The following is a 27,521-nucleotide window of genomic DNA, read 5'->3' on the forward strand; positions in this document are numbered from 1 at the left end:
GGTTTCGGGCAGCCACGGGGCGCGGGTTAATTTTATACTCTTATCAATGTGAATGTTAACATGTCAATGTGAATATTCACATTATCAACGGGTCGGGCCGGGCCCGGCCAAGGCAGCTCACGAGCTCCTGGCGGGTTTCGGGCCGGCCACAGGCCGCGGGCTAATTTTACACTCTTAAATGTGAATGTTAACATGTCAATGTGAATATTCACATTGTCAACGGCCCGGGCCCGGCCCGACCCGGCCCGGGCTTCGGGCTGCCCACGTGTCACGGGCTAATTTTACACTCTTATTAATGTTAATGTTAATATGTCAATGTAAATATTCACATTATGGACGGGCCCGCCCCGGGCCGCGGGCTGGCTTCGGGCCGCCCACGGGCCGCGGGCCAATTTTACACTTCTATCAATGTGAATGTTAACTTGTTAATGTGAATATTCACATTATCAACGAGCCCGGCCGGGCCTATTTTTTTGGCCTGTGGGCCGGCCCAGCCCGACTCGAATTTTTCTGGGCACCCACAAGGATCGACATGTGAACTAAATAGGCCCGGGGACTAAATAGAACATTCACATTGACGGTGCGAATATTTATATTAGGGGCATTTTGATAATTATGTCACCCATAGGACTTATTGAAATATAAGAAAACTAGTGTATGCCCGTGCCTAAAGGCACGGTGTAAATAATATTTTGTTTGAATAATTTTCATTTATCATTTATCATTCTCTCTTAAGCTAAGAACATTGAGAATCAAGTATACCTAAAATTCTGTTTTCCTATGACACACAAAAAATAAATAGATAACATACATTTTAGCAAGAGGATCCCCTTTATTATAAACACAATTTCAAAATAAGAGAAACAACAAAATGGTGTTCTCCCTTTGGAGCACACCATACCAATACAAAAATGGTTTTCTTGATCAAAATCTAAATAACAAACACTCCAAATGTCTACATCTCAAACCAAACCAAATTTATATAAGTTTACACAACATCAACATTTCTCTAAATAATCTTTAACTTTATACAATGTCAATCATTTTCAAAGAATTTAATAAAATAAAATTCAGAAAGCAAACTTTTCGCTGGGTAATTTAACAACAAACTCTAACTAACTTAATTCCCTCATCATTTACAAATCAACACAGCCTAAAAAACCCCATTTATTTTGTCCAAAAGCCCAAAGCCATTTATTATATCAGTTTAGTCCCATCAGTTTTGTGTATGTAAGCACCCTCCATCACCTTCTTCAATCTTCACCTACACCCATTCAGATTCACTTTGCTTCCAACATTAAATACATTTTGAATATTTGTTAAGCAATACATGACCATAAGTAAAACTCAAAACTCAAATAAAATAACAACTTCCCCCAACCTTAATGCAAATTAAGAAACAAACATATAAGATTTATAATGTTCACTAAAATGATCATTCTATTTAATCAAAAACAGAACCAGCCAAGTGATATTATATTTTGGTAACTACAATTAAGAAATCATTATACTATTTATCCCAATCTATCAATTATCTAGATTATCATACCAAAAAATGGCATAGGCAAACAACCATTGTCTATTTAATAAAAAACTGAACCGGTCAAGTGATATTCTAAGTCATTTTTGGTCTAAAATAACATGTTTGAATATCAAGCCAACAATTCTAAAGGGGAGAGGTAGAAATCAACACAACAATTCTGAACCGGGAAAAAGACAGAAACAATTAGCAATCTTATCAGAACAGAAAATAACATAGGCAAACAACCATTGTCTATTTAATGAAAAACAGAACCAGCCAAGTGATATTTTATTTTGGTAACCACCACTAAGAAATCATTAGTAAGAAATACAAAACCCAACCTAGAAAGCGGATCATTAGATTCATCCTTACCCTATACAATTCACGATCAAAATCAAAATTCAAGTGAAGACCTCTATTTGAGAACATATTCAAAGCATGAGAACTGGGAAAATCGAATTGAAAAATACCTGAAGATGCAGATCCAACCTATCAAACATCTAGATTACCTGAAAAGCACCTGCTTTATTAATCACTTCAATAATTAATTAGTAGTAGTGATATGAAACATTAATAAGTCACTATATCAAGATACAAAGTAACAACAAATTGTATTAGTATTAGGAGTATCAACTAATAAAACCAAATGACACTAAGTAATGTACTTGAAAAAAAAAAAAAAAAAAGTGAACCAACTAATTTGGGGGAGAGGGGGGGGGGGGAATATAAAAATCAACAACTAACATAAACAATCTGTTTCGATGGCACCCAAATATTGTTCATTTCATGGGTGCTGTTACTCAGCTCCCAAACTTGTCCATAATAACATAATATCTATCTACTATTTTATATTGTTTCTTTTAATTCCCTTAGCATCAATATGGGAATTAGATATTATTGCTGAGTCTGTTTATATAGGCTTTTGCATAAAGCTGGTGCAAGAGAAGTATTGGATGAGAGGCTTGTATTGTTTCTTTTAATTCCCTTAGCATCAATATGGGAAAAAGATATTATTGCAGAGGTATGGCTTATGACATGGTATGCATTTGAATGTTGTTGTAACATACATGCTTGCTTACACATGTAACGTATGGTGTTTTTCCTCCCCTATGCACATCTTCCTGTCGCATCAAAATGATGGAGGCATTCACCGTTGTTTAATTTTTTTTCTTTTCATTGTCTTAATTGACAGAATAGCAGTTTAATTGTGAATAATAGTTTAATTTTTTTCTTTTCACATTTTTTGGGCTTAATTATTCTATAGGCAAAGGGAATGAATTATCTAGAGACTTTAAAATGGAAATGGCTCAGTGAACTCGTTTGGCACACAAACACAATAAATAAATGAATAAATAAACTCAATAACCATACCTGATCACTTGCTTCTCTAAAGTATTTGTTTAACCAATTTTACTTGATCACTTGCTTCTCTAAAGTGTTTGAGACAACTATATGGGGTTAGTGGACAAAGCTGTAGTGGTGCATTGGCAGTGAAAAGAGTAGTGAGTTCTACATGGATAACAGAATGCTTTAGGCATGGAACAAACATGCACTATGGTCCTAAAATTTTCCATGAACTACAGACTCCCTCAAGATGCATTATGGTTCAATTTTATTTATTTATTTATTTTTATTTTTTTGAAAGAGTAGGGAGTGAATTCACAGGAAGAAAAAATATTTCTAAATGAAGACATGGAACTCAATACACCAATTTATAGAAAATTCAACTAAGCACTTAAACTAAATTAAAAAAACACCAACTTTATCAGCACTTCAACTAAGCCCTCAAAAAACCATACACATACAAAAACTCATACCTAAAAGAAGTCAGCGAACACTATACCAACACTTCAAACAGCAAAATTATGAAATTGAACAAAGAAAATCAGCGAACTTGATACCAAACTCGAACATGCGAACTAAATTACTCAAAGGGAGAAAAAGAGAAATCAAATTACCTTTGAACAACGGTACAGCGATGATGTAGTTGTGGCAGGAACAAAGAAATCTAGGAAAGGAGAGCCAAATTTCACAACAAAATCTTAAAATTGAGCAAAGACATGAACAAATGTCAGCGATCTTGATACCAAACTCAAAAGTTTCCTAAATGAAGACATGAAACTCAATATACCAAATAAACTCCAAATTCAGAATCCTAAAATTTATAGAAACAGAGCATTTCAACTAAGTCCTCAACTTCATAGTAAAACAATCCAACCCCAAAATAGCAAAATAACAAAATCATGAAATTGAACAGCGGTACCAAATTTGAACATCAAAATCATGAAACTCGACGGTTATGAAATTACCTTTGAACAGCGGTACAGCTATGATGTGGTTGTGGGTGGACTAAAGAAATCTGGGAAAGGAGAGCCAAATTTCACAGCAAAATCATGAAATTGAACAAAGACATGAACAAAAAAAAATCATACACATACAAATGTCAGCGATCTTGATACCAAACTTGACGGTTTCCTAAATGAAGACATGAAACTAAAATACACCAAATAAACTCCAAATTCAGAATCCAAATTCTGAAAATTTATAGAAACAGAGCACTTCAACTAAGCCCTCAACTTCATAGTAAAACAGCAAAATCATGAAATTGAACAGCTGTACCAAATTCAAACAACAAAATCATGAAACTCGATGGTTTCGTTAATACACCAAATAAACTCCAAAACAGAACCCTAAAATAACAAAACATTTTGGTTTTATTAACAAACTTTATGACTCTAAAGTATAAACTTCATATCAACACAAAAAATAAAAATAAAAGCATCCTTGCTAAGCAAGTCAAGAAAAAAAAAATTATAAACACAAAATAAAACACACAAACCAAAGGAAGTGAAAAGAGATAAGTGATATACTTGCAACAATATCATATAAGATTTAAAATATTGGATATTAGAAAGTTGGAGTAAAAGTTGGATGAGTAAAATAAGAAAAGGATAAACAACAGGAAAATAAGAAAAGGAATTAAAGTTGGAGTAAAAGCATAGAAAAGAGTTTAGAGGCGAAATGAAATATTTTATAGTAATAAACACCAGAAAATCCTTGAACCGTCTACACTTACTTTTGAAGGAGCATTTTCAAAGCAAACAATTATCATTTCCTGTTGAAAATCACGCATATATCTTAGCATAGAAGAAAAAATATTAAAAAAAAAAAATAGAGGAAAAAATTTCAAGTAGTCACTAAAATTTGTCTAATGATTATGCTACTAATAAACTTATGTATTATTTTTAGTTATGCTCAAAACTAATCAATGCAAGATTTTTCAAAAGCCAAGTAGAACTCAAATGCCAAAAGCTGTTATAATCATCTTCAGAGACATTTCCTCATGAGACCTACAAAAGGTTCTATCAAATTAATAACCAAAATCAAGCATTGAAATCTTCCCCTAATAATCAATTTAACAATCTACTTCACAAAAAAGCATTGAAATCATCCCCTGATAAGCAATAATATGTATAAAAATATAACGGCTTTATCGAAGCTTGCTGTGCAGCTTCATTCATATTAAAGTTTACTGTGTTAATTGCTCCCTAGATAGTTATTACCATTTTTTTTTTTTTATAGTTATTAACATTTTGGTAATTAAGTGTTGAACATAAATGCCATTTTTTTATTTTTTATTTTTTATCTTTTCTCCTTTCAAAATCAAGTGTCTTCAAATGCATGGAATTCCTGTTCCAAGATATGCCCTTGTAAATGGTATCAAGAGCTGGATTATTTTGTTGAGGAAGAAGATTTTATTGAGGTTCATGGGAATCGCTTTTGGAAGCCTTTTGTGGAGAAGCCTGTTAATGGTATGTTTGCTTCCTCAATCATTTGGACATTGTGTTTTTGCTACTTCTGTTATGAGTTTTTGGGCTAAATTATGTGATGTGATGCAGTCCCTCTTGGATGTGATATTTTATTGGTTTGTCAACAATATATGAGGTTTACTTGGTACATAAAACTTAGATTGTAAGAATAATGGGAGGGAAGTATCTTCCAGTACTGTTCTACAATATTATTAGAACCATAATGGAGATTTTCTTTTGTTGTCATTTATGGAATAAAACAGTTTGGACCATATGTATGTTAAAATGACAATTGCAGTTGCTTGTAGTGTCTTAAACCTATATATTTCTTCTTCTTGAGTTTCTGAATCTTATTGTGATCATTGAGAGTAAATTTTGAGCAGCTTGGATATATGATAAAAGTTTCTTTATTGGCCAATTACAAATATGCTGCTTTTTAAAATATTTTGGTATCTCTATTTAAGTGCAAATATCACTTTTAAGTCTGCATTGCTAACAAATTTCAGTTGTGTTTTTATGAAGGCAATAACCACATCATTATGATATATTACCCTAGTTCAGCAGGTGGGGGTATGACATCCACAGGAATGGCCCTCACCGTGCCTTATTTCCAAACGCATTTGTCTATTTATAGAAAAACTTACCGATTCCAAATATGTTTCCGTTTTGACTGAACAACTCACTGAAACAAAAATTTATTCCTTGGGGCTTGGATTAACCTATTTGGAGATTTGTGGTTTGGCATCCCTTTTTTAGATTTAAAATATTGGATATTAGAAAGTAAAAGTTGGATGAGTAAAATCTAGAGACATCAAATACATTCTCATTGATCACATCATGTGACTATTTCTCACATAAGCATAGATCCACATAAAAGCAACACCGCTTTAGGATAAAGGTTTTCTTACATACTGTTTTGTGAAGTTACAAATATATAGGTAGTTATAGGACTAAGGCGTGGATAAGAGAGGGAATTTTGACCATTTGGCACATTTTATATATTGTAATATGTTTTTGGTATTTACAACTATGTAATGAGAGTTGAAATGGCATGTAATTGCATAAATCGTATGTCATATTATGTGCATACCTCATTTAAAAGTGCATACCTCAAGGGCACCCATTCGAACCCAACGCTTCCGGCTTGTTTCACCACCACAAAGTTCTGCGGCACCATCACCATCTGCCCCTCCCGGATCCTCTCGTTGAACACAGACTGCCCACGGTGGTCCACGATCTACATTTTCAGCACCATCACCATCACCATCTGCCCCTCCCGCATCATTTTCAGCAACTTCATCAGTTTTAATAAGTTATAAGAAACCCACATTTTTATACTTTAAATAAAAGAAAAAAAAAAAACAGAGTACATTACCAGAAGAAGAAGATCATATATCAATGCTTTCTGAGCCAGCTTTATGAGTCGAACCAAGTTATACTAAAACCCACAACAAATGAAGAGAGAGAGAGAGAGGGCAAAATGAGCAAAATGCAAGTAAAAAACAGAGTATAGGAATAAAGCCCTAAAGTGATGAAGGGGGATGAGGGAGCGGGAGATGAAGGGATTAAGGTTATGGCTGGAAGAGAGGGAGGAGGACAGGAATAAAGTGTTCGGGTTTGGGTCTCCAGCGAGGGAGAGGAGAGGTGGTCGGTGGTCGTCGGTGTCGCGACGGCGGTGGTCAGATGTATCTGTGAAAGAAATAGGAGGAAGAGAGAAAAGTTTTGAGGAGAGAGAGAGAGATGTATCTGTGAAGGACAGATGAGAAGAAGTATTCAAGAAGAAGAAGAACAGGGAGGGGGAGAGAGAGAAAGAGGGGGAAGGGGGGGAGGCAGACATGGGTAGGTGGGAAGGCAACAACGATGCTTTTACAGAGGGAAGTTTTGGGCGGAAGATATATTGATCTGAGCCATTGATATAAATTTGGGATTAATCTCAGCCATCAAATTCAAATGTATCTCACATATATTTTTTACATTTTCAAAAACCTTCCTTCCTTATTATATAGATAATGTGAACTAAATAGAACATAAGTAGATGCAATATAAGAAAAGGGTATTTTGGTCTTCTTATCTCAAATTGGACCTAATGGAATAGTCAAAAAGAATATGGGTTGGATGGAATAAAACTCTTAGAAAATGGATTTATCAAAAAGCTCCCTAAAATAAAAGTATTTTTGCCTTATTAAATTAATGAATTTATTCCTACTTGAATTAATCCTAAATAAATAAAATTATAACCATTAATTACCACAAAACTTATTAAATAATGAATTCGCCTATTAAAATGCGTAAATTTTCGTTTATTTTAATACACCACTCTCATGTAAGAGTTTCAGTGTACGAATTTTTTTAGGAAAATGCTAGAGATTCCAAATTTTCTACCAAATAAATGACCAAATGTCTCACATGGGTGTGGGGCCCACAAAATTGCGGACCCCACACCCATGTGAGACATTTGGTCATTTATTTGGTAGAAAATTTGGTGTCCCTAGCATTACCCATTTTTTTATGCTGGTAGCATTGTTGCCTAAGTTTAAACCCCAAGTAAAAAAAAAAACCCGCTATGTTTATGCAAAACAATGAACCGGAAGAACCGGTTCTTGAGCGCTATAAACATGAATGTCAAAAATGACTCGCATCGAACGTAACAAAAACCCGCAAATGAGTTCGACACCGGAGTTCTCTGCCTTTCGTTCCGTCGTCGCCGGACAACCCAACGCCGCCGCCAGTCTCATCTCCGGCAACCTCTCTCTGTCGGTGGCGCAAATACCAGTTTAGTTTTCTTGAATCCTTCATTCCTCTTTCTCTTTCTCTCTCTCTCTCTATTCAACCAAATTGATGCTATTGAAAATCACTAGGGCGTTCGAAATTCAAAATCACTACTGAAAAACCTAAAACTACAATAATCGTTTTCCAATATCAGACTTGGATAACATTTACATTGTCTTTTTTATACATTCAATTTTTGAATGAAAAACATAAATATATATAGTGTGCTTTTTGTTGCAGCAATTTGTTGGAGGCTTAGAGCTATTAATCATAATACTATTTGCCATTATTCACTTTACTAGGCATAATTTTTTTATCCTTAAACTGCATTAATCATGTATATATATGTTCAAATTTGCATGTATTCATCTGTATGAAATTATATTTGATTGAATGTGTTAATGTAAATTGTGTAAATTACCACACCACCCACTCCACCTACCACCTCCACTGCCACCCACTCCACCTACCACCTCCACTACCACCCACTCCACCTACCACCTCCACTACCACCTTCACATACTCCCAAATCCTCTCCTATATAACTCCTTGTAATATACACAATATAAATATCAATCAATACAAATCAATAATATACATCAATTTATTTTTACATGGTATCAGAGCTATAAGATTTAGGCCTATATTCCTTTCTTTCCGGCGGGCAGCCGGCCGGCAACCATGCCTTCGCTGCCCGCTGGAGTTTTTCAACACCTCCAAAGAGTATGGCTCAATCCCAAGCTTACTTCCATCACACACAGTCTCAACAATATACCCACTCAAAAAAAAAAAAAAAAAAAAAACTCAAGAAAAACAACTCCTTCCTCTCGGCTCTCTCCAGATGCATACACAACACACACAACAGAGTGTTCTTCCATGGAGATTAGTTTGGGCAAGCTTACTTCAATGGAGATTCACCAAGCCCTGTCGAAGACCCCATCTCCGGCGATGACGTCATTTCCCGTTCAATCCAGAACGTCTCGGACACCGTCTCTCATCACCGCCCATGGTCCGACTTCCTCGCCGCCGGGGTCTTCGACAGCCCAGCATCCCTCTCCGCCGCCAGCCTCCGCCTCCAGCCTCCGCCTCCATAAGCACTCCAAGTACTTCAGCATCACCTACGCGATTCTCATCTCGATCTGCGCCGCCTTCTCTATCCTCCTCACTCCGATTTCTCTGATCGCCTACGCCGCGGTCTTCGCCCTCTCGAATGGTTCCCACCGCTCCTCGCTTCAACGGCATGTGTCGGAATCTTTAGCTTCGATTGGCAATCCTTCACCCTCTGCAATTCTTCAAGAACCCTCAAGGCGGCATTTTGGCTCGGCCCTCTGCTAACTTGCGCAGTCGGTATCTTCCTCGTCTCCATTGGCTCCTCTAGAAGTTTGGCCCTCTGCTAACATGTTCTTGTCATACGGCACTCACAGCAAACACACTCACTTTGTTTTCTCCACAATGAATATTTAATGGATGCAGATCACAATAGAGATAACAAATGGTTTTAAAGAATAACAACACTTTACACCCACTCTCTCTCCTCACTTTGCATCCACCGCCCAACCTTTTTTTTTTTTTTTTTTTATTCTACACTCCTTGTTCCCCACTTTCTTTATTTTATATATATATATATATATATCTCTTTTCATCTCTTTCAAAATCATCTCTCTCTACTCAAGTCCATCCCCGATATGCTTACTTTCCAACCCATCCCTCCAACACCTTTTGCACATCCAGCCCCTTTTTATTTTTTATTTTTTTTTTCACCCAAAACATGCTCCTCTACAAACCCAGCACCCTCTCTCTCCACTTTATCACATGCGCTTGTCCCCTCTCTCTCCTCCGTTTGATTTCAAAATCATTTTTTTTTCTTTATTTATTTTTTCCACAACACTTTTAATCTCTTTCAAATTCCCAACCAAAAAAAAAAAAAAAAAAAAACAAACAACCAAACACACATTTAACAAATTTGCACACCACACATATTTTATTCATCTCCGGGATTAACCCCGATCACATTTTTACACCACAAAAAAAAAAAAAAAACAAACAAACAAACATCACCCCCTAACACCCACCACCGGCCGGCCTTTTTTACTTATCCCTTCTCTACTCTGCCGACGGTCTTTTCTTCTTGCCTCCGTCCTGGGCGGCCCTTGACGGTGTTGCCTCCGTGTCACCCACTCCACTGGGCATGATAGCCATTTTCTGGGCAACAGAGTGTTACAGAATCTCTCTCGTAACAGAGTGTTACAGACTCTCTCTCTCAGCACAACGAAGAGTTTTTCAGAGGATTTCGCAGGTTTTTTGCCTCTGCCTCGGCCTCAGCCTCAGCCTCCGTCTTGGTTAAATAGCCGAGGCAGCCACGCGTATCGCGCGCCACTTGTCGCCAGACGATAAACGGGCGCGCCAGCTAAGGCACTCACGTGCCTCGCCACCTTTTGATGGCACGCCTTTTGACAGATTGGGCACACCTTTTGAGGGCACGACTTTTGAGGGCTCGATATATATCTCCATGTCTATTTTTTGGGCGGCCTATCTACACACTCATACAGTGTCTTCTACACCGGTCAGCTTTATCAATCCCTTTGTTTCAACCTCAAATAGGTTTCTATCTTCACACCTATTTGAGTTTGAGGGGGGGTTATACACAGTATCATGTATAAGTCGCTCAAGGCGCACTCCCTAAGTCACCCCCTTGGTGCACCACCACAATCTTCTACAACGGTCTGACACGACCACACAGTGTCTTCTACAAGCGGTCCGACATGACCCCGTAAACTGTCTGCTACATCGGTCCGACATGACCCCATAAACTGTCTTCTACACCGGTCCGACATGACCCCATAAACTGTCTTCTACAACAGTCCGACATGACCCCATAAACTGTCCCGACATTGATTCCGGTCAGCTTCTACTACGGTCCGACATGACCCCATAAACTGTCCCGACATTGATTCCGGTCAGCTTCTACAACGGTCCGACATGACCCCGTAAACTGTCCCGACATTTATTCCGGTTAGCTTCTACAACAACGGTCTGACACGACCACACAGTGTCTGCTACAACGGTCCGACATGACCCCGTAAACTGTCTTCTACACCGGTCCGACATGACCCCATAAACTGTCTTCTACAACGGTCCGACATGACCCCATAAACTGTCTTCTACATCGGTCTGACACGACCACACAGTATCTGCTACAACGGTCCGACATGACCTCGTAAACTGTCCTGCTACAACGGTCCGACATGATCCCATAAACTGTCTTCTACATCGGTCTGACACGACCACACAGTGTCTGCTACAACGGTCCGACATGACCCCGTAAACTGTCTGCTACAACAGTGTCTCCTATCCCATTTTTAATTGTCCGCTTATTTTTCTGTTTTGTTACTCTCTCCAAACTCAAGTTGGCTAGTACCTATCCTCCTTGAGTTTGAGGGGGGCTGTTAATGTAAATTGTGTAAATTACCACACCACCTACTCCACCTACCATCTCCACTACCACCCACTCCACCTACCACCTCCACTACCACCCACTCCACCTACCACCTCCACTACCACCTTCACCTACTCCCAAATCCTCTCCTATATAACTCCTTGTAATATACACAATATAAATATCAATCAATACAAATCAATAATATACATCAATTTATTTTTACAGAATGCATATATGATTGAATTTGCATTTATTTGTGTATCAAGTTATATATATATATATATATATATTTATATGTAGATCCCTCTGGTGATTAAATGATCTTCTTTTTATTTTTTATTTTTTGGATCTGCCTATAAGAGAACTAAGCAAAGAGGAAAAGAGAAAGGAACAGAGAAAATAAAAAAGACCCAAACAGAACAAAGCAAGACTAACACTAAAAAACAAAGGGGACAACACCATGGCTTCAAAATTGATTCAAACAGAAAGCTACGAAGCTGAGTATTGAATTGAAGCCTCTCTAAGAGAAGCTTTTTAGCTTATTGAACTAAGAATTCCATTCCTTCTGAATACTTTAATCTTAATCGGGCAATTCTTTATGGAATTTTATGTGAACCCCCATTTGACTGTAGTTCATATTAATCACTTGCATGGCAAAATAACAGATGATGGTTATAGTTTTTTCATGAATACCCTTATCATGGTGGTTAACGATTTGTACCTGAAACTCTTTGGTTCTGCGAAGGTGCAATTGATTTGGGTTAAGCACTTGCTGCAGGGTTGTCATTTACAAAAGTGAGTGTTTCCAAAGAATTGCAGCCGACCCACACGGTGCATTCCTTGAATATACCAAAAGAATCCAGTGTGTAAACTCAAACACCACTACAGGGAGAACCAAGGATATCTACATGCATGAGCAATGGTGGATTGGTCACCTAGGTAATATGCTCCTACTTCAGATGAACCAATCAAATCTTCTAGTTTGTTTGATGTGGTTTTTTGGTTCTGCTGATATTATCAAAACTACGAAGATAAACCAGCACTTAGTAGGATCAGATTGCGCTTGGTTATGCATATATACATGGGTATTCTTTGATTCTTAATGATCTAAATCTCTTGCTCTTGTGAACTTTGACATGCATTCAGTAGTAACATGGAAGTGCAACATTTGAATGAAAATCCCTCTTAGAGGTGGACAAATTGTGATTTTCTTTCTTTGTAATCTCCAGTTACGAATACCTTTGAAACAATTGTGAATACATTTTCTTTCTTTCGATTTTCTTCTTGTGGTAGAGAATAGTTTGTTGGTTGATTTTACCAGCACCAATTTCTTTTCCTTTTTTTTTTTTTTTTTTTTTTGAGTGCCTCGGTGCTCTTTGACCCCTTTTTATTTTTTTGTTTTTATCTTTTTTCTGAACATAAGGTTGAGCCCAATAACCTGTAAAAGTTGAACTAAAGTCCAGCCCATAAAACTATGCCGTATGGTTCAAATTTACTCAAAAAGTACATCATCCCCTTGTATGAATATATGTAGGGTCAACCACAGTGACACATTTTCTAGCATTTAGGGCATAAGATGTCTATTATCCATCATATGATAAAGTGACAACTACCTAACCTTCCACTCTTCTTGCATTCTCTTTCTCATCTGTTGCTCAAAAGAAACATATCCAAAATGTTGGAACTTGACACTTCTCTCTCCATTTTCACCATTTCTCTCTCCTTCCTCTCTCTCCTGCTCTACTACTACATCTTATGTTCTCATTCCCATCCGTCCAATAAAGCCCCATGTCCACAATCATACCCAATAATTGGAAACATCATCGGCTTCCTCCGCAACCGCCACCGCTTCCATGACTGGGTTGCCGACATGCTCTGCAACACCCCATCTCTCACCCTCCAAGTCAACGGCTTCCTCGGCCTCTTCCACGTCATCTGCACTGCCAACCCCGCCAACCTCGACCACCTCCTCCGCTCCAACTTCCCTAACTACGCCAAAGGCTCCCGCTTCTCCTCAGTTCTCCAAGATCTCCTTGGCCACGGCATCTTCAACGTGGACGGCCACCTTTGGACCGTCCAACGCAAGATCGCTAGCCACGAATTCAACACCAACTCACTCAAACACTTCATCTCCAACACGGTCCAGTCCCATCTCTCCAACCGCTTGATTCCACTCCTCTCCAACGCTTGCAAAAACGACACAATTATCGATTTGCAAGACGTTTTTCGAAGGTTTGCTTTTGACAACATATGCAACGTCGCATTTGGCATCGACCCTGCATGGTTGGGGTCTGCTGTTGACGAAATAACTGCTAAAAAATTGGCGAATTCATCCTTCATTCATGCGTTTGATTATGCAGTCGAGGCAAGTTCAGATAGATTCATGTCCCCGGTGGCTGCAGTATGGAAGATCAAGAGATTTCTCAACATTGGAAGTGAGAGAAAATACAAAGAAGCTGTTGCAGTCATCAATGATTATGCTATGAGCATAATTAGATCCAAAGAAGAGAGAGATCAAGAACGCACCCAAGATTTGTTATCAAGATTTATGTTTTCCACCTCCGATTTCGGGTTCCATGATCAAGATGAGAGGAGGAAGTTCTTGAGAGACATAGTGATTAGCTTCATTCTTGCAGGCATGAACGATATATGATCTATTTGATACCCCTCTATTTGTTCTATTTGATAGTCAACTATATGTTTAATTGTTGGGTATTCGCTAGTATTTGTTTAATTTACCATTTGATATACTTTTGGTTTGCAGGTAAGGACTCAACCTCAACCGCATTGACTTGGTTCTTTTGGTTACTCGCCGGCCACCCTCGATGCGAACGGCTGATTTACAATGAATTATCGTTGGCATCGCCGTCAAATTCGCCGGACAAGTTCAGTTATGATGAGCTGAAGAAGCTTCATTACTTGCACGCAGCGATATCAGAGTCACTGCGACTGTTTCCGCCAGTACCGATCAATACCAGATTGGTACTGGCGGATGATATTTTGGTTGATGGGACCCCCGTGGGGAAAGGGTGGTTTGCAGATTACTCAGCATATGCAATGGGGAGGATGGAGAGGCTGTGGGGATCAGATTGTAGGGAGTTCAAGCCAGAGAGGTGGTTGGATGGTGATGGGGTTTTTCAGCCGTCTGATCAGTTTAAGTTTGCTGTGTTTCATTGTGGGCCCAGGATGTGTTTGGGGAAGGAGATGGCTTATGTGCAGATGAAGTCTGTTGCTGCGGCTGTGATGTATGAGTTTGAGATCGAGGCCGTTGATGGGGGTGGGCATGCACAGAGGATGATGGACCCGCCTTACACCTTATCTCTTCTACTGAAGATGAGAGGTGGCTTGCATGTTCGGTTGAGGAGAAGGCAACAGCCCACCAAACCAACCACAGCCCCTCACTTGGTTGACTCCAATTAAGATCATGGTTTGGACACGTGGCAGATAAGGAAAGGCAGTCTGCATGTATATATAGTGGTGTGTGCAAGTTAAATAAATAAAATATTTAACATATATTAATTGTAATTCCAAGTGATAAGAATCTTCCTTATTAAATTTGTGGTTGTGAGTTTAAGTCTTGGCCCATTTTCTTCTCTAGCTTTTTTGTTTTTGTTTTTGATAGATTACTGGACAGACAAAGGTTCAATAAACCAATCTAAGTGCTCACATATATATAGTATTTTTATTTTTATTTTATTTTAATATCATGAGTTTTCTTGTAGTACATTTCTTTGACTTTTTTTATTTTTTATTATTTTTTTATTTTTTATGAATAAACAACTAGAAAATTAGTTTCTTGTAGTATTAAATTTGTTAAGGATATTCACACCACTTTGAGCTTCACACACTTTATATTGTCATTTTAATTGAGAGTAAACTGAAGTATAAATATTATTGCCCTTAATTTATAGTATTTTAAAAGATAAATTATATTAAATTTTTGTGAAATTTAAAAACAATATATCAAACTCAACAAATTTAAAATAATTGCACTATATACTCTTAAGATTTTAATTCATTAATTCACATATTTTTATGCCAAAGCGTATATTTTATACCCTTGTAACTACACTCTATTTACATTAACTAGTTACTTTAACCTTGTTATAAAAAAAAATTTAAAAAAAATTAATATAATTATATCAAAATTTTTTGTAAACTTTAATAGAGAGAGCCGTGTTGTGTTGATATGTATTTGGTTCTGTTGGTACCTATGAATCACATTTACACATTTTTTTTTTATAGTTTGGATAGATATCAATTTTTAAACAAAATTGCATGATTCGAAAATCAACTTCCAAGATTCGACTAAATTTTTGGCTCCAACAATGATTTCCAAACCATTGACTATCTCACAACCATGTAAATTTGTTCAGAAATGAACTTGCCAAGGAAAAATAATATATAAACTATGAGAAAGCTGTTTGCAAATAGAAGAAGAAACCAATGTGTGGCACCCATCACTCCATCGAGTGGCTTGTGCACTTCCAAAATCTTACAAACATCTTTGGCCAGCTGCAATCTCTCTGCGTGTAAAACCTAGTACTGGTCAAGGTAATGGATATCCATAAAAGGGTTTTCATAAAACTGCTAAAACTATGCAAAGAGTGTATATGTATGTATGTATGTAATGCCAATGAATGGAAGGGCGGGCTATCCAAACCACACAATCCTCAAGAACGAAAGAGAGCTTTTAACAAACCATTCTTCTATATTTCAACATTAAAGTTCAACCACAAGATTTAAAGAAAGACCAGACATGTTTAGGGATAGAAAACAAGGAACTCTGGTGGATTTTGTTTTTTCGTTCACTCTTCAAAATACAACATTAATTGGGGGTCATTTCTTACGAGACAGTGCCGCCGCAATCCCACCAGCCAAAACTCCCACAGCAGTTACAGCAGTTGCAGCAATGCCAATACCTATTACTCCATCTGCATTCACAGGGAAGGAAGAAAAAAAAAGGTAACAAAGTCCAGAAAGTTAATTTGTTTCAATGATTGTGTCTCAATACACATAAAAACACAAGAAAAAAAAAAAATGATCATTGGTTGTTACCTTTTTTAATCCGATCTTCAATTGCTTTCTTTAGGGTTTCGGCCTGCCTCCAATCAGGTGCAATCTACAACAAATTCACTCCCAATGTGTCAAATACAAACTTAAAAAAAAGTAACTCGTTTGGCAACCTTCAGTTTTAGCTAAAAAGTCACTATAAGTTATCGCATCACTCTCTCTACTTTTATGTACATCTTTTTGAAAAAAATCTAAAATTTATTAAAATAGCATGTTCCCAAACAAGGCCCACGAGATTCTTGCCAAAGCAGGGTCCATGGAGGACAAGCCTTACTGTTGTGGCAATCTTTACCAGATGTAAGACCCAAGTTAATAGCATTGTAATAATCTCAAAACTCGGCAAAATAGACAATGGATGCTGATTCACAAGCCATAATTGATGAACAAAAATACAGAGATCAAACCTCCAAACATCGGTCAACAAGCTGCCTGCTCCTTGAATAGTCCCCACTTCTGTAATATCCAACAGCCAGAAGATAAAGGTTCTCTCTCATTTGCAGTGGGCTGCTAATGCCAGCTAGAGAAGCTGCCAACATCAAGGTTTTTCACATCACAAGAAAGTAGCTAGTTGATCACCCAAATAAAAAGAACAAGGCAACTTAGTAAAAATGAAGAAAATAGAAAAAACCGTAGATAGAAGCAGGAAGAATTCAGGCAAGTCCACACAAGGTTAAGGCCCCATTTGGATTTATGGATTTGAAATGAACAGATTTGACATCAACACGTAAAAAAGCCGCTCGGATCCTTTATGACAATGAATCCTACTTTGAATCGTTTAAATCCTAGGTCGTTCCCCTCAAGTGACGCGTTGCGCCTGCCTCCAGGTGTTTCAAAAAGTGAGCAAGGGGCGTCGCATCGACGCCTGGGTGCGGTGAAAAATGGGCAAAAGTTCTCGCATTTTTTTGGACGAGCGTGGGTAAAGAAGTTAGTCCAAGACTATAGGTTTAGGGTAACCACTTGAAATATAGGAACCTTAACTGGTAAGACGATGGAGTAGGTAGATGTTATGATTAGGAGGAGAGTTAGTATAGCTTGCGTACAAGAAACTAAGTGGACGGGTGAGAAAGCTAGAGAAATTAAGGATACCGGTTTTAAACTGTATTATAGTGGTAAGGATAGACGTAGGAATGTGGTAGGAATCTTAATTGCCAAGGGTCTTATGAAGAATGTAGTGGCGGTCATTAGGAAAGGGGATAGGATTATGTTAGCTAAACTAGTTATTGAAGGGAATATAGTGAACGTTATTAGTGCATACGCCCCTCAAGTAGGATTAGATAATCAAACTAAGAGGGATTTTTTGGAGCAAATGGATGAGATCTTACAGGAGATACCCGTAGGAGAGAACCTGGTTATAGGTAGAGATTTTAATGGCCATATAGGCATAGATAAACTAGGTTATGAAAAGGTGCATGGTGGATACGATTTTGGTGATAGAAATGAGGTTGGAGAGAGTATCTTAGATTTTGCGTTGGCTTCTGACCTGCTGGTAGCCAATATTATGTATAAGAAGAGGGAGGAGCATTTGATAACTTTTAAGAGTGGGTCAGTTAAGAGCCAAATAGATTACTTCTTAGTGAGAAAAGTGGATCGCCTAAAATACAATAATTGTAAGGTGATTCCTGGAGAGAGCCTGACCTCTCAACATAAGATTTTGGTACTAGATTTATGTTTTAGAGGGCAATACCAATCTAGGAAGGGTGGTGGGCGTCGTAGGACGAGATAATGGAACCTAAAAGGAGATAAATTAGAAATATTTAAGAATAGAATGGATAAGGAAGGTACTTGAGAATTGGAAGATGATACTAACACTATGTGGAATTTGATGACCAATTGTATGAGGAGAATCTCAAGGGAAGTGCTTAGAAAGTCAAAAGGAACGGGCCCCAGCTCTAGGGAAACTTGGTGGTGGAGGGAAGAGGTTCAAGCAGTAGTTAAGGCAAAAAAAGAGTGCTTTAAAAAGTAGCAAAAAGATAGAACTGAGGAAAACCTCAAAAGTTATAGATTGGCTAATAAAGAGGTCAAGAAAGTAGTGAGAGAGGCTAAGTTAAAAGCTTATGATGACCTATACACTAGACTAGATAGTAAGGAGGAAGAGAAAATGATATACAAACTTGCTAAGATACGGGAGAGAAAAACAAGAGATTTTAATCAAATTAAGTGCATCAAGAGTGAGGATTCTAAGGTATTGGTGAGGGATGAAGAGATTAAGGAAAGATGGAAGAACTATTTTGAGAAACTATTAAATGAGGAACATGGAGGTACGGCAATAGGGGAAGAAATAGCCAGTAATATGACACATCAAGACTATAAGTTCTATCGCAGGATTAGGAACTTTGAAGTGGAGATTGCACTTAAGAAGATGAAATCAAATAAGGCTTTAAGACCAGATGATATCCTGAAAACATATATGTATTATTGATTGATTGTGTATATTACAAGATTGATGTGTTGTTGATATTACAAGGCTTCCTATTATATAGGAGAGGATTTGGGAGTAGGTGAGTGTGTGTGGTAGGTGTAGGAAAGTAGGTGAAGTAGGTGAGTGTGTGTGGTAGTGGAGGTGGTAGGTGGAGTGGGTTATGGTCAATTCTAACAGCCCCCCGCAAACTCAAGGAGGATAGAAACTAACCAACTTGAGTTTGAAGAGAGGAACAAAACAAGAAAATACATAAAAATAAAAAAGGATAGGAGACACTGTATGGTGGTGTCATAACGGTGTAGAGGACACTGGATGGCGGTGTCAGACCGATGTAGAAGACAGTTTATGGGGTCATGTCGGACCGTTGTAGAAGACAGTTTATGGGGTCATGTCGGACCGTTGTAGCAGACAATGTTGTGACAGTTTACAGAGTCTTGTCGGACCCTTGTAGAAACTAACCGGAATCTATGTCGGGACAGTTTACAGAGTCTTGTCGGACCCATAAAGGAGCTAACCGGAATCAATGTCGGGACAGTTTACAGAGTCTTGTCGGACCCTTAAAGGAGCTAACCGGAATCAATGTCGGGACAGTTTACAGAGTCTTGTCGGACCCTTGGAAAAGTGGCACCCTCAAAAGGTGTGCCCAATTTTGTCAAAAGGCGTGCCATCAAAAGGCGTGCCCAATTCATCAAAAGGTGTGCCGGACATGATGGCGAGGCACGTGGGCGCCTTGGCGTGCGTGCCCGTTTGTCGGCTGGTGGTAAGAGGCGCGCGATGCGCGTGGCTGCCTCGGCTATAAGACAGAGGCTGAGGCTGAGGCAGAGAAAAGCTGCGAAAAACCTCTGAAAAAACAAAAACTCTTCTTCGTTTTGCTGAGAGAGATAGTCCGTAACACTCTGTTGTCTGAGAGAGATTTCTGAGAGAGATACTCTGTAATACTCTGTGGCCCAGAAAATGGCTTCATCTTCCCGGAGTCTGCTCACTCTCTTTCCGGACCTCAATGAGTCAACAAGAGAGACAACTGGTGCGGTGGCACTGGAACCTCAACCAAGCGCCACGGAGTTTACTCCGTTGAACTTTCCGATGCGGTCTGTGGAGCAAAGAATGGCAGTGCAGTCGGATGTGGAGGCCAATCAGTATACGTTGAAGGCATGCGTGGAAAGCATGACGGCGGTCACAAACTTGTCGAACCGGCTGCAGAGTAGGACAAATGAGGTGCAGCAGTTAACCTCCCAGCTGGCTCTGCTCCAACGCATGTATAAGGATGCGCGAGCAGAGATAAGTGTGCTGAAAGCAGAAAATAAGGAGCTAAAGCGGAAGGCCACCGTGATGTGGCGATTTGGAGGTCCGCCATATGCTGCAGTGGAGGAGCAGGGGGGAGGCAACTTGCTTGGTAGTCTAGGAAGCACGGAGGCAACACCGTCAAGGACTGCTCAGGACGGAGGCAAGAAAAAGAGACCGGCGGCAGAGTAGAGAAGAAAAAATCCCGCCTGTGGATGTGGTTGTTTGGGTTTGTTGTTGTTGTTTTTTTTTTTTTTTTTTTTTTTTTTTTTTTTTTTGGGTGTAAAATTGTGATCAGGGCGAAGTCCCGATAGAAATAAAATGAGTGTATTGTGCAAATCCGAATGGCTTGAAGATACAAGACTGAGCAGAAAAATTAGATGGAATGAATTTTTGTTTTTGTTTTTTTTTTTTTTTTTTTGTTTAAACAAAAAAATAATAAAAAATTGAGGTTCAAGGAAAAGTTGGGCTGTGGAAAGAAGAAAAAAGAAAAAGTAGCACCCACGTGAGTTCCATCTAATTTTTATATATATAAGATAAAAAAAAAGTTTGGACGGTGGAAAAATATTTGAAAATAGAAAAAGTTATATAATATAGTTATCTCTTTGAAACTATATGCTGGTGTTGATCAAAACCGTGGGCCAAATTACCAATACCGCCAATCTTGTAGACATCCTGAAGTGGGAGAGATGATTTTTTTTTTTTTTTTTTTTAATATAATATAATAAAAAGAGATATATATATATATATATATATATATATATATATATAATAAAGAAAGTTGGCTTGCACAGCCTGATACGCAAGCTGGTTTTTTTTTTTTTTTTTTTTTTTTTTAAATAATAATAATAATAAGAATATAGTAATGAAAAGCATGTGACCTGGGTGGAAAAGGGAAAAAAAAGGAAAGAGAGTGGGGAACAAGGTGAATAATGAGTATGATGAAAGTAGGTGCAAAGCCAACCATGAAGAAGTGGAGCCTTGGGAATGGGATGTGCCATGTGCACTGTTGATGTTGGTTTTAGCAAACCAATGCTTTTAAGCTGTTTTTTTTTTTTTTACGCTTTGGAGTAGAAGTTGATACCAGCACTTGTAGGCTCTGTAAAAGAAGCATCAGTGAAAGGTAGCTCACCGCTACGCATTTTATGCTTTTCATATTCCAGTAATGCCTTTTCATAAAAACATCGAAATGTCCACGAAACAGTAGCGTGGAATTCAACTGCCTTCAGGTTTGCGCCACCACCATCGGCACCATGAAGAAGCTGTCAATGACAGAGAAGCTGAGGACTGCTGTGGACATGGAGGATGTGAGGAGAGAGGTTGAGATCATGAAGCACTTGCCTAAGCATCCCAACATTGTGAGTTTGAAGGATAGTTATGAGGATGACGATGCGGTCCACATAGTGATGGAGTTGTGTGAGGGAGGAGAATTGTTTGATCAAATTGTTGCCAAGGGGACAATACACAGCGAGGGCGGCTGCAGCTGGCATGCGGACAATTGTGGAAGTTGTTCAGGCATGTCACAGGAATGGAGTGATACATCGTGATCTGAAGCCAGAGAACTTTCTTTTCGGAAACAAGAAGGAAACAGCCCCCTTGAAGCAAGAAACGTGGCAGCGGAGTGAAGGTATGTGTAGATGTCCGGCGGACTAGGTTGAGGTCCGGCGGGCGGCTAAGGCGAGGTTGCCGCCCGCCGGTGAAGTGAAAAATACTAAATTCTTAACCTTGCTCTGATACCATGAAAACATATATGTATTATTGATTGATTGTGTATATTACAAGATTGATGTGTTGTTGATATTACAAGGCTTCCTATTATATAGGAGAGGATTTGGGAGTAGGTGAGTGTGTGTGGTAGTGGAGGTGGTAGGTGGAGTGGGTTATGGTCAATTCTAACATATCCCTATTGAAGCTTGAAAGTGTTTAGGTAAAAAAAGGGTTACTTGATTGACTAGGTTGTTTAGCAAAATTTTGTTGACTAGGAACATGCCAACTGCGTGGAGAAAGAGTATTTTAGTGCCAATCTATAAGAATAAAGGAGATGTCCAGAATTGCAACAACTATAGATGAATCAAGCTAATGTGTCATATAATGAAAGTGTGGGAGAGAGTGATAGAACGTCGATTGCGAGATATAACAAAGGTGTCAAAGAATCAATTTGGGATTATACCTGGCAGGTCAACAATGGAAGCGATCTATCTTTTGAGGAGAGTAACAGAAAAGTATAGAGGAAAGAAAAGAGACATTCATATGGTGTTTATTGACCTTGAAAAAGCATATGATAAAGTACCTTGGAATATAATATGGTGGGTGTTAGCGAAGAAAGGGGTGACAAGAGGTTACATTAATGTGATTAGGGACATGTATAAAGTGGTGGTGACCACTATTAGATCACTTTCTGGAGAGACAACTGAATTTTCTATCACTGTAGAGTTACACCAAGGATCTACCTTAAGTCCTTATCTTTTTACTTTAGTTATGGATGAGTTGACGAGATATATCCAGGATGACGTGCCATGGTGTATACTTTTTGCAGACGATATAGTGCTAGTAGATGAGACTAGAGAAGGAGTTAATACAAAGTTGGAGATTTGAAAAAAAAACTCTTGAAACTAAAGGATTTTGAATAAGCAGAACTAAGGGAGAGTACATAGAGTGTAAATTTAGTTACAGTAACAATGAAAGCAGAGGAGAAATGAAGATTGAGAACCAAAAACTACCTAAAAGTGAACATTTTCGTTATTTAGGATCGAATATCACAACAACGGGGGAGTTTGATGCAGATGTGGCCCATAGGATTAAGGCGGGATGGTATAAGTAGAAAAGTGTGTTTGGGATACTGTGCGATAAACGAATACCCACTAAACTTAAAGGTAAGTTCTATAGAACTACTATTAGACCAACGATATTGTATGAGACGGAATGTTGGGCAATCAAGAAACAACATATAGATAAGATGAGTGTGGCTGAGATGAGAATGCTAAGGTGGATGTGTGGCAAAACTAGACAAGACAAAATTAGAAATGAGTGTATTCAGAAATGGATAGGAGTAACACCGATAGAAGATATGATGAGAGAGAATCGATTGAGATAGTTTGGTCATATTCAACGGAAACCAACAGAAAGCAATAGTGAAGAGATGCAATGCTGTAATGGTAGATGAAGAAAGTGTTAGGGGACGGGGTAGGCTTAGATTAACGTTGGTTAGCGTTGTAAATAGAGATATAGATCTACTTAATTTGACTAATGAAATGGCCTTTGATAGGGCAGCGTGGAGAAGAAGGATTTATATAGCCGACCCCATTAGATGGGACTTAAGGCTTGGTTTTAATTTGAGTAAAACCTTTATTTCAATATAATATTTTTAGATTTATATACCAAGAACTGATTTGAGAGCTTTAAAATGATGGATTTCAAATAACTTGGTGAAAATAGTTATTTGAAATCCTTCCATAAAGATTCTACTTGTACAAGGCCCTTAACAAAATATATGTCTCATACCTCTATTGAATCCTCCACTTGATTATCAATCTACTTGCAATAGCTAAATTCTTATAATTTTATAAAAAAAACAACCTCCAACCCATTCATTTCAAATCCACACAAAATTCAACCTCAAATCCACACACACACACATGTACAAATCATAGGCTCATGAACAGCATTCAGGAAAATCCCCACTAGGTTAAGAGGCCAAAGATGCCCAACAACACACAAACACACAATATAATGCTAAACTCCGTATCTAGTTTCTCACCTTCAAGCATAGCTATGCCGCGTTGCATATCTTCTGGCCGTTTTGAGTGAACAAGAGCCCATGATAACCTCGTGATACACTGGCTTTTATGCTCAACAGAGGAACCTTTCTCAGCCTCAGCAACCTCTCGCTCACAACCCTGCAAACATATTAAGGTCTAAGAGCCAGGGAAAACAAAAAAACAAGCAGAAGACTTACATGCAGCACAAGTGCCTATAGACCACAATGAAAGAAAACCAGTAATTAAACGGGATTTTCTAAAATGTGCAACCCTATCAAATCTACTTGAACTAGAAAGAAGTTATTCTAAGAGACCAAATTAACCGAACTTCACGGGGATCAGATTCAATACAGCGGTTGATATGTGGGCCCATGACACCAAAAGCATAGGAAAAGGGAAATTTCTTGATATAAATTGGGTGGGTGGGTGGGTGGGTGGGTGGGTGGGGGGACTTTGATCTTGAGTAAGTTGGAATTGTATTGTGCTAACCCTATTAAAAATCAATTAGATTAAGGGGTTTGCAGTACATGGTTTATGCTATAATTTTATATTGAACACTGCTGGTCTCAAGAGCTGCCATCAACAATCAACCTAGCCAGATAAAGCAACAGTTCTTACCCAAACAAATCAACCACCTGGTGCAGTTTGGATCTTTAAAAACAATAAGGATTACCAACAGTAGTTGGACATGCTATGGCATGATATCTGTGCTAGAGGCATCCACAATCATTGCAGAACATAGTAAGAGTACTTTTTTGAAGCACTTCCCATAGACCTTAAAACCCATATGGTATGAAAGGAATAATAAGATCGATAAAAGTAAATCACCAGGCCAAAGAAAAAAGCCCATGGTAGTATACATAGGTACAATACATAAGAGAGGTGTATGACAGCCAGAAAAAAATATTACAGGAATGGCAAACATTACTTGATCACAAATTCATCAATGATGCAAAAGCAATAGAAAAAGAAAAGTTCATGGTATAATACTCACCAAATAACCATGAGATTATAAATTGTTTCAGTTAAATTTTGGACATTGAACCATTCAATGTCCAAAATTTAGTCAAAATCACAAGCCTTTGGAACACTGAAAATTCTCATAATAAAGGATATTATGGCACTCATCCACAAAACTTGAACACATCTCGTACTTTAGCAATGTATCATCTTAAGAATAGCATTAAAACACCTACTAATCCTCTTCTGTACAAGCCCTCCACCACACACCAAGGATCGGGCACCCAAAGAACTAAAATATTTTGAACTTCAGGACAACTGAAAGTAAAAATGTCTCTTTGAAACTACCTACTTTAAGAGAAACTATAAAAACACTGAAAAAATACTAATTAAGGACACCCAAAACTCACCAAAAGATTCAAAAAGTTTGTCACAACTCAATCAAACTCACCACTTTATCTAATTATATGATGTTTATAACATCCTCCCTGTACAACTGTTGATCATCTTTACATTAGTAGTTAACTATAATAATTTCATCATACAATATACCCAGTTTAATATAATTTTTGTAGCCACTTTGTGCAAATAATGTTAAAAAGTTAGGCCTGTACCAATCCCATCCTCCTAGACCCCCATATGCAAAAATTATATTAGAAGAAAAGAAACTTATTGGTTGAACTTCTCAAGAGAGTATTTACATTTCTACATGTATAATAGTGGATCAATAATCTTCATACAGTATAAAGGGCTCGTTTCACTTGAGTATCACATCAACAAACGAATGATTTTATCACCAACCTAAATCCCAGCCCCCCTAAAAAAATCAAATATATGCAAACAAAGTCACATGCATCAACACAAATACATATTCATAAGGTCAAAATATCCACAAGAACCTAGACTTTTTCATTGTTGCATCACCATAAAATATTGCAAACATTTTTTTTTTTTAATAAATCATAAAATATTGTAAACATCACATCCAAGTGAACTGATTCAAGTTAAAAATGTCTCCATATATCCCTGAAAACCCATTTAGTTGTGCGAATTGAATTATTTCATTTTGCATTATTAACTCATTCAAAAAAAATTGAACAAGTTAATTCAAAATTTGTTTTATGTACTCAACAAAACAGATTTTATATCTCTCAACTCCAGATAAATAAAGAAATTTCCATGCTTAAGAAATTTAGCATAACTAAGCGATGACAATAAGAAATCAAAGTCTTATTAAACAACTAGTCAAACAAAACAATACTTGAAGCCGTTGATACTTTAAAAGTAATAATAATAAAAAAATAAAGCATGAAACGGTAAAATCAAAGAGAAACAATCAAAACTAAACCCTAATTACTAAACAAATCGCTCTATAGTACAAACGAAGCGAAGTATGATGAAATTGAGCAAGCAAATTAAAATAAAATATAAAAAAAAACACCTAAATTAGAGTGAATTGAAGAGGAGAAAAACAGAAGAGACACTTACAGAGACGATGTCACCGTCGCACCAAGGGATCTGATCGCCGCCGGAGAAGAAGTTACCAACCGAACCAAAGAAGTTGCCGATCTTCGCTTCCATTGCAAGTATATCAAATGCCAAAAACCTTGTGATTTCGCAGCACACAAATCTCAAACGGACTCAAAAACAAAGCAGAGCTACAGAGAGAGGAGACGAACAAGAGTGAGGTTTGATTTGAATTCAAGGGTACACGTACAGGTAGACAAAACACCCAAAATCCAACTTCGGGTTCCTTAGCAGCGTCAACTTGTAGTCGTATTTGTTTATTCATTTTATTTATACACGGTTATTTTCGCTTTATTTTCTTTATTAATTATTATTATTATTTTTCAAATAGGAATTACATTTTTTTTAGGGGAATTTTTTTAAGGTTCCTGATATTAAGATTTTACAGTATAAAGGACACTCAATATTTTCATAATGTCTAAGGTCCCTCAAGTTGATCCAGAGAAAATCAGTCCAGAGAAAATTCACATCACAGAGAAATTTCCCACTGTAAAATTCTTTGGACACATCACAGAGAAATTTCAAAATAATATTTTAGGCAGTCAGTTGGAACTATCAAGTGCATATTGATTGAAATACTAGTGATGTAGTTTGGTTGAAGACTCCAACAACTACAATTAAAGATGAACAGGTTACATCCTCACAAGAGATAACTACTATGGAATATGTACAAGAAGATATGTCTATGTACATATATAGTTTGCAAATGGCATGAAAGATGAAGCCTATTATCATACCTCACCAATATCAGGTCCACCACGTTTGCTACCAATAGCATCTATCTCATTAATGAAAATGATAGAAGGTGCAAATGATCTGGATTATCTGTGTTTTAACCAAATTTCTATGGACTTCGGAATTTCTCTCCAGAGAAATTCTGAATTTCTCTGGATTCTTTGTCTGTGTTTTAACCAAATTTTTCTGGACTTCAGAATTTCTCTGGATTCTCTGTCAGTGTTTTAAC

The 27,521-nt window shown here is 37.8% G+C and overlaps 3 protein-coding genes across 11 annotated transcripts; 1 reads left to right on the forward strand and 2 right to left on the reverse strand.

The window, feature by feature from the left end:
* Positions 1 to 656: 656 nt before the first annotated feature.
* LOC114300676 (uncharacterized) lies at positions 657 to 7,149 on the reverse strand. Of its 8 annotated transcripts, XM_082899844.1 has the most exons (6): positions 6,422 to 6,621; positions 4,599 to 4,637; positions 3,832 to 3,881; positions 3,481 to 3,530; positions 1,993 to 2,031; positions 657 to 1,264 (listed from the first exon to the last, which is right to left on the reverse strand). In XM_082899844.1, exons 1-5 carry the CDS (start codon positions 6,512 to 6,514, stop codon positions 2,015 to 2,017), a joined length of 249 nt encoding a protein of 82 aa, XP_082755970.1. In that variant the 5' UTR covers positions 6,515 to 6,621; the 3' UTR covers positions 657 to 1,264; positions 1,993 to 2,014. The 8 variants fall into 8 exon arrangements, 3 of the variants coding, with proteins under 3 accessions (XP_082755970.1, XP_082755969.1, XP_082755968.1); XM_082899843.1 differs by having other exon boundaries at positions 669 to 2,031; XR_014347168.1 differs by having other exon boundaries at positions 670 to 1,264; positions 1,993 to 3,530.
* An 819-nt stretch (positions 7,150 to 7,968) lies between these two features.
* On the forward strand, positions 7,969 to 15,113 carry LOC114276967 (cytochrome P450 94A1). Of its 2 annotated transcripts, XM_082899859.1 has the most exons (3): positions 7,969 to 8,103; positions 12,318 to 14,175; positions 14,304 to 15,113. In XM_082899859.1, exons 2-3 carry the CDS (start codon positions 13,215 to 13,217, stop codon positions 14,957 to 14,959), a joined length of 1,617 nt encoding a protein of 538 aa, XP_082755985.1. In that variant the 5' UTR covers positions 7,969 to 8,103; positions 12,318 to 13,214; the 3' UTR covers positions 14,960 to 15,113. The 2 variants fall into 2 exon arrangements, with proteins under 2 accessions (XP_082755985.1, XP_028074597.2); XM_028218796.2 differs by lacking the exon at positions 7,969 to 8,103 and having other exon boundaries at positions 11,765 to 14,175.
* A 1,117-nt stretch (positions 15,114 to 16,230) lies between these two features.
* LOC114276968 (mitochondrial fission 1 protein A) lies at positions 16,231 to 27,434 on the reverse strand. The gene is made up of 5 exons (XM_028218797.2): positions 26,519 to 27,434; positions 24,070 to 24,208; positions 17,017 to 17,138; positions 16,598 to 16,661; positions 16,231 to 16,473 (listed from the first exon to the last, which is right to left on the reverse strand). The coding sequence occupies exons 1-5, from the start codon at positions 26,609 to 26,611 to the stop codon at positions 16,379 to 16,381; spliced, it is 513 nt and encodes a 170-aa protein (XP_028074598.1). The 5' UTR covers positions 26,612 to 27,434; the 3' UTR covers positions 16,231 to 16,378.
* Positions 27,435 to 27,521: the final 87 nt, after the last annotated feature.

This window comes from Camellia sinensis, chromosome 12 (genome assembly GCF_055761805.1).
Source record: "Camellia sinensis isolate YWXY chromosome 12, ASM5576180v1, whole genome shotgun sequence".
Taxonomy (NCBI): domain Eukaryota; kingdom Viridiplantae; phylum Streptophyta; class Magnoliopsida; order Ericales; family Theaceae; genus Camellia; species Camellia sinensis.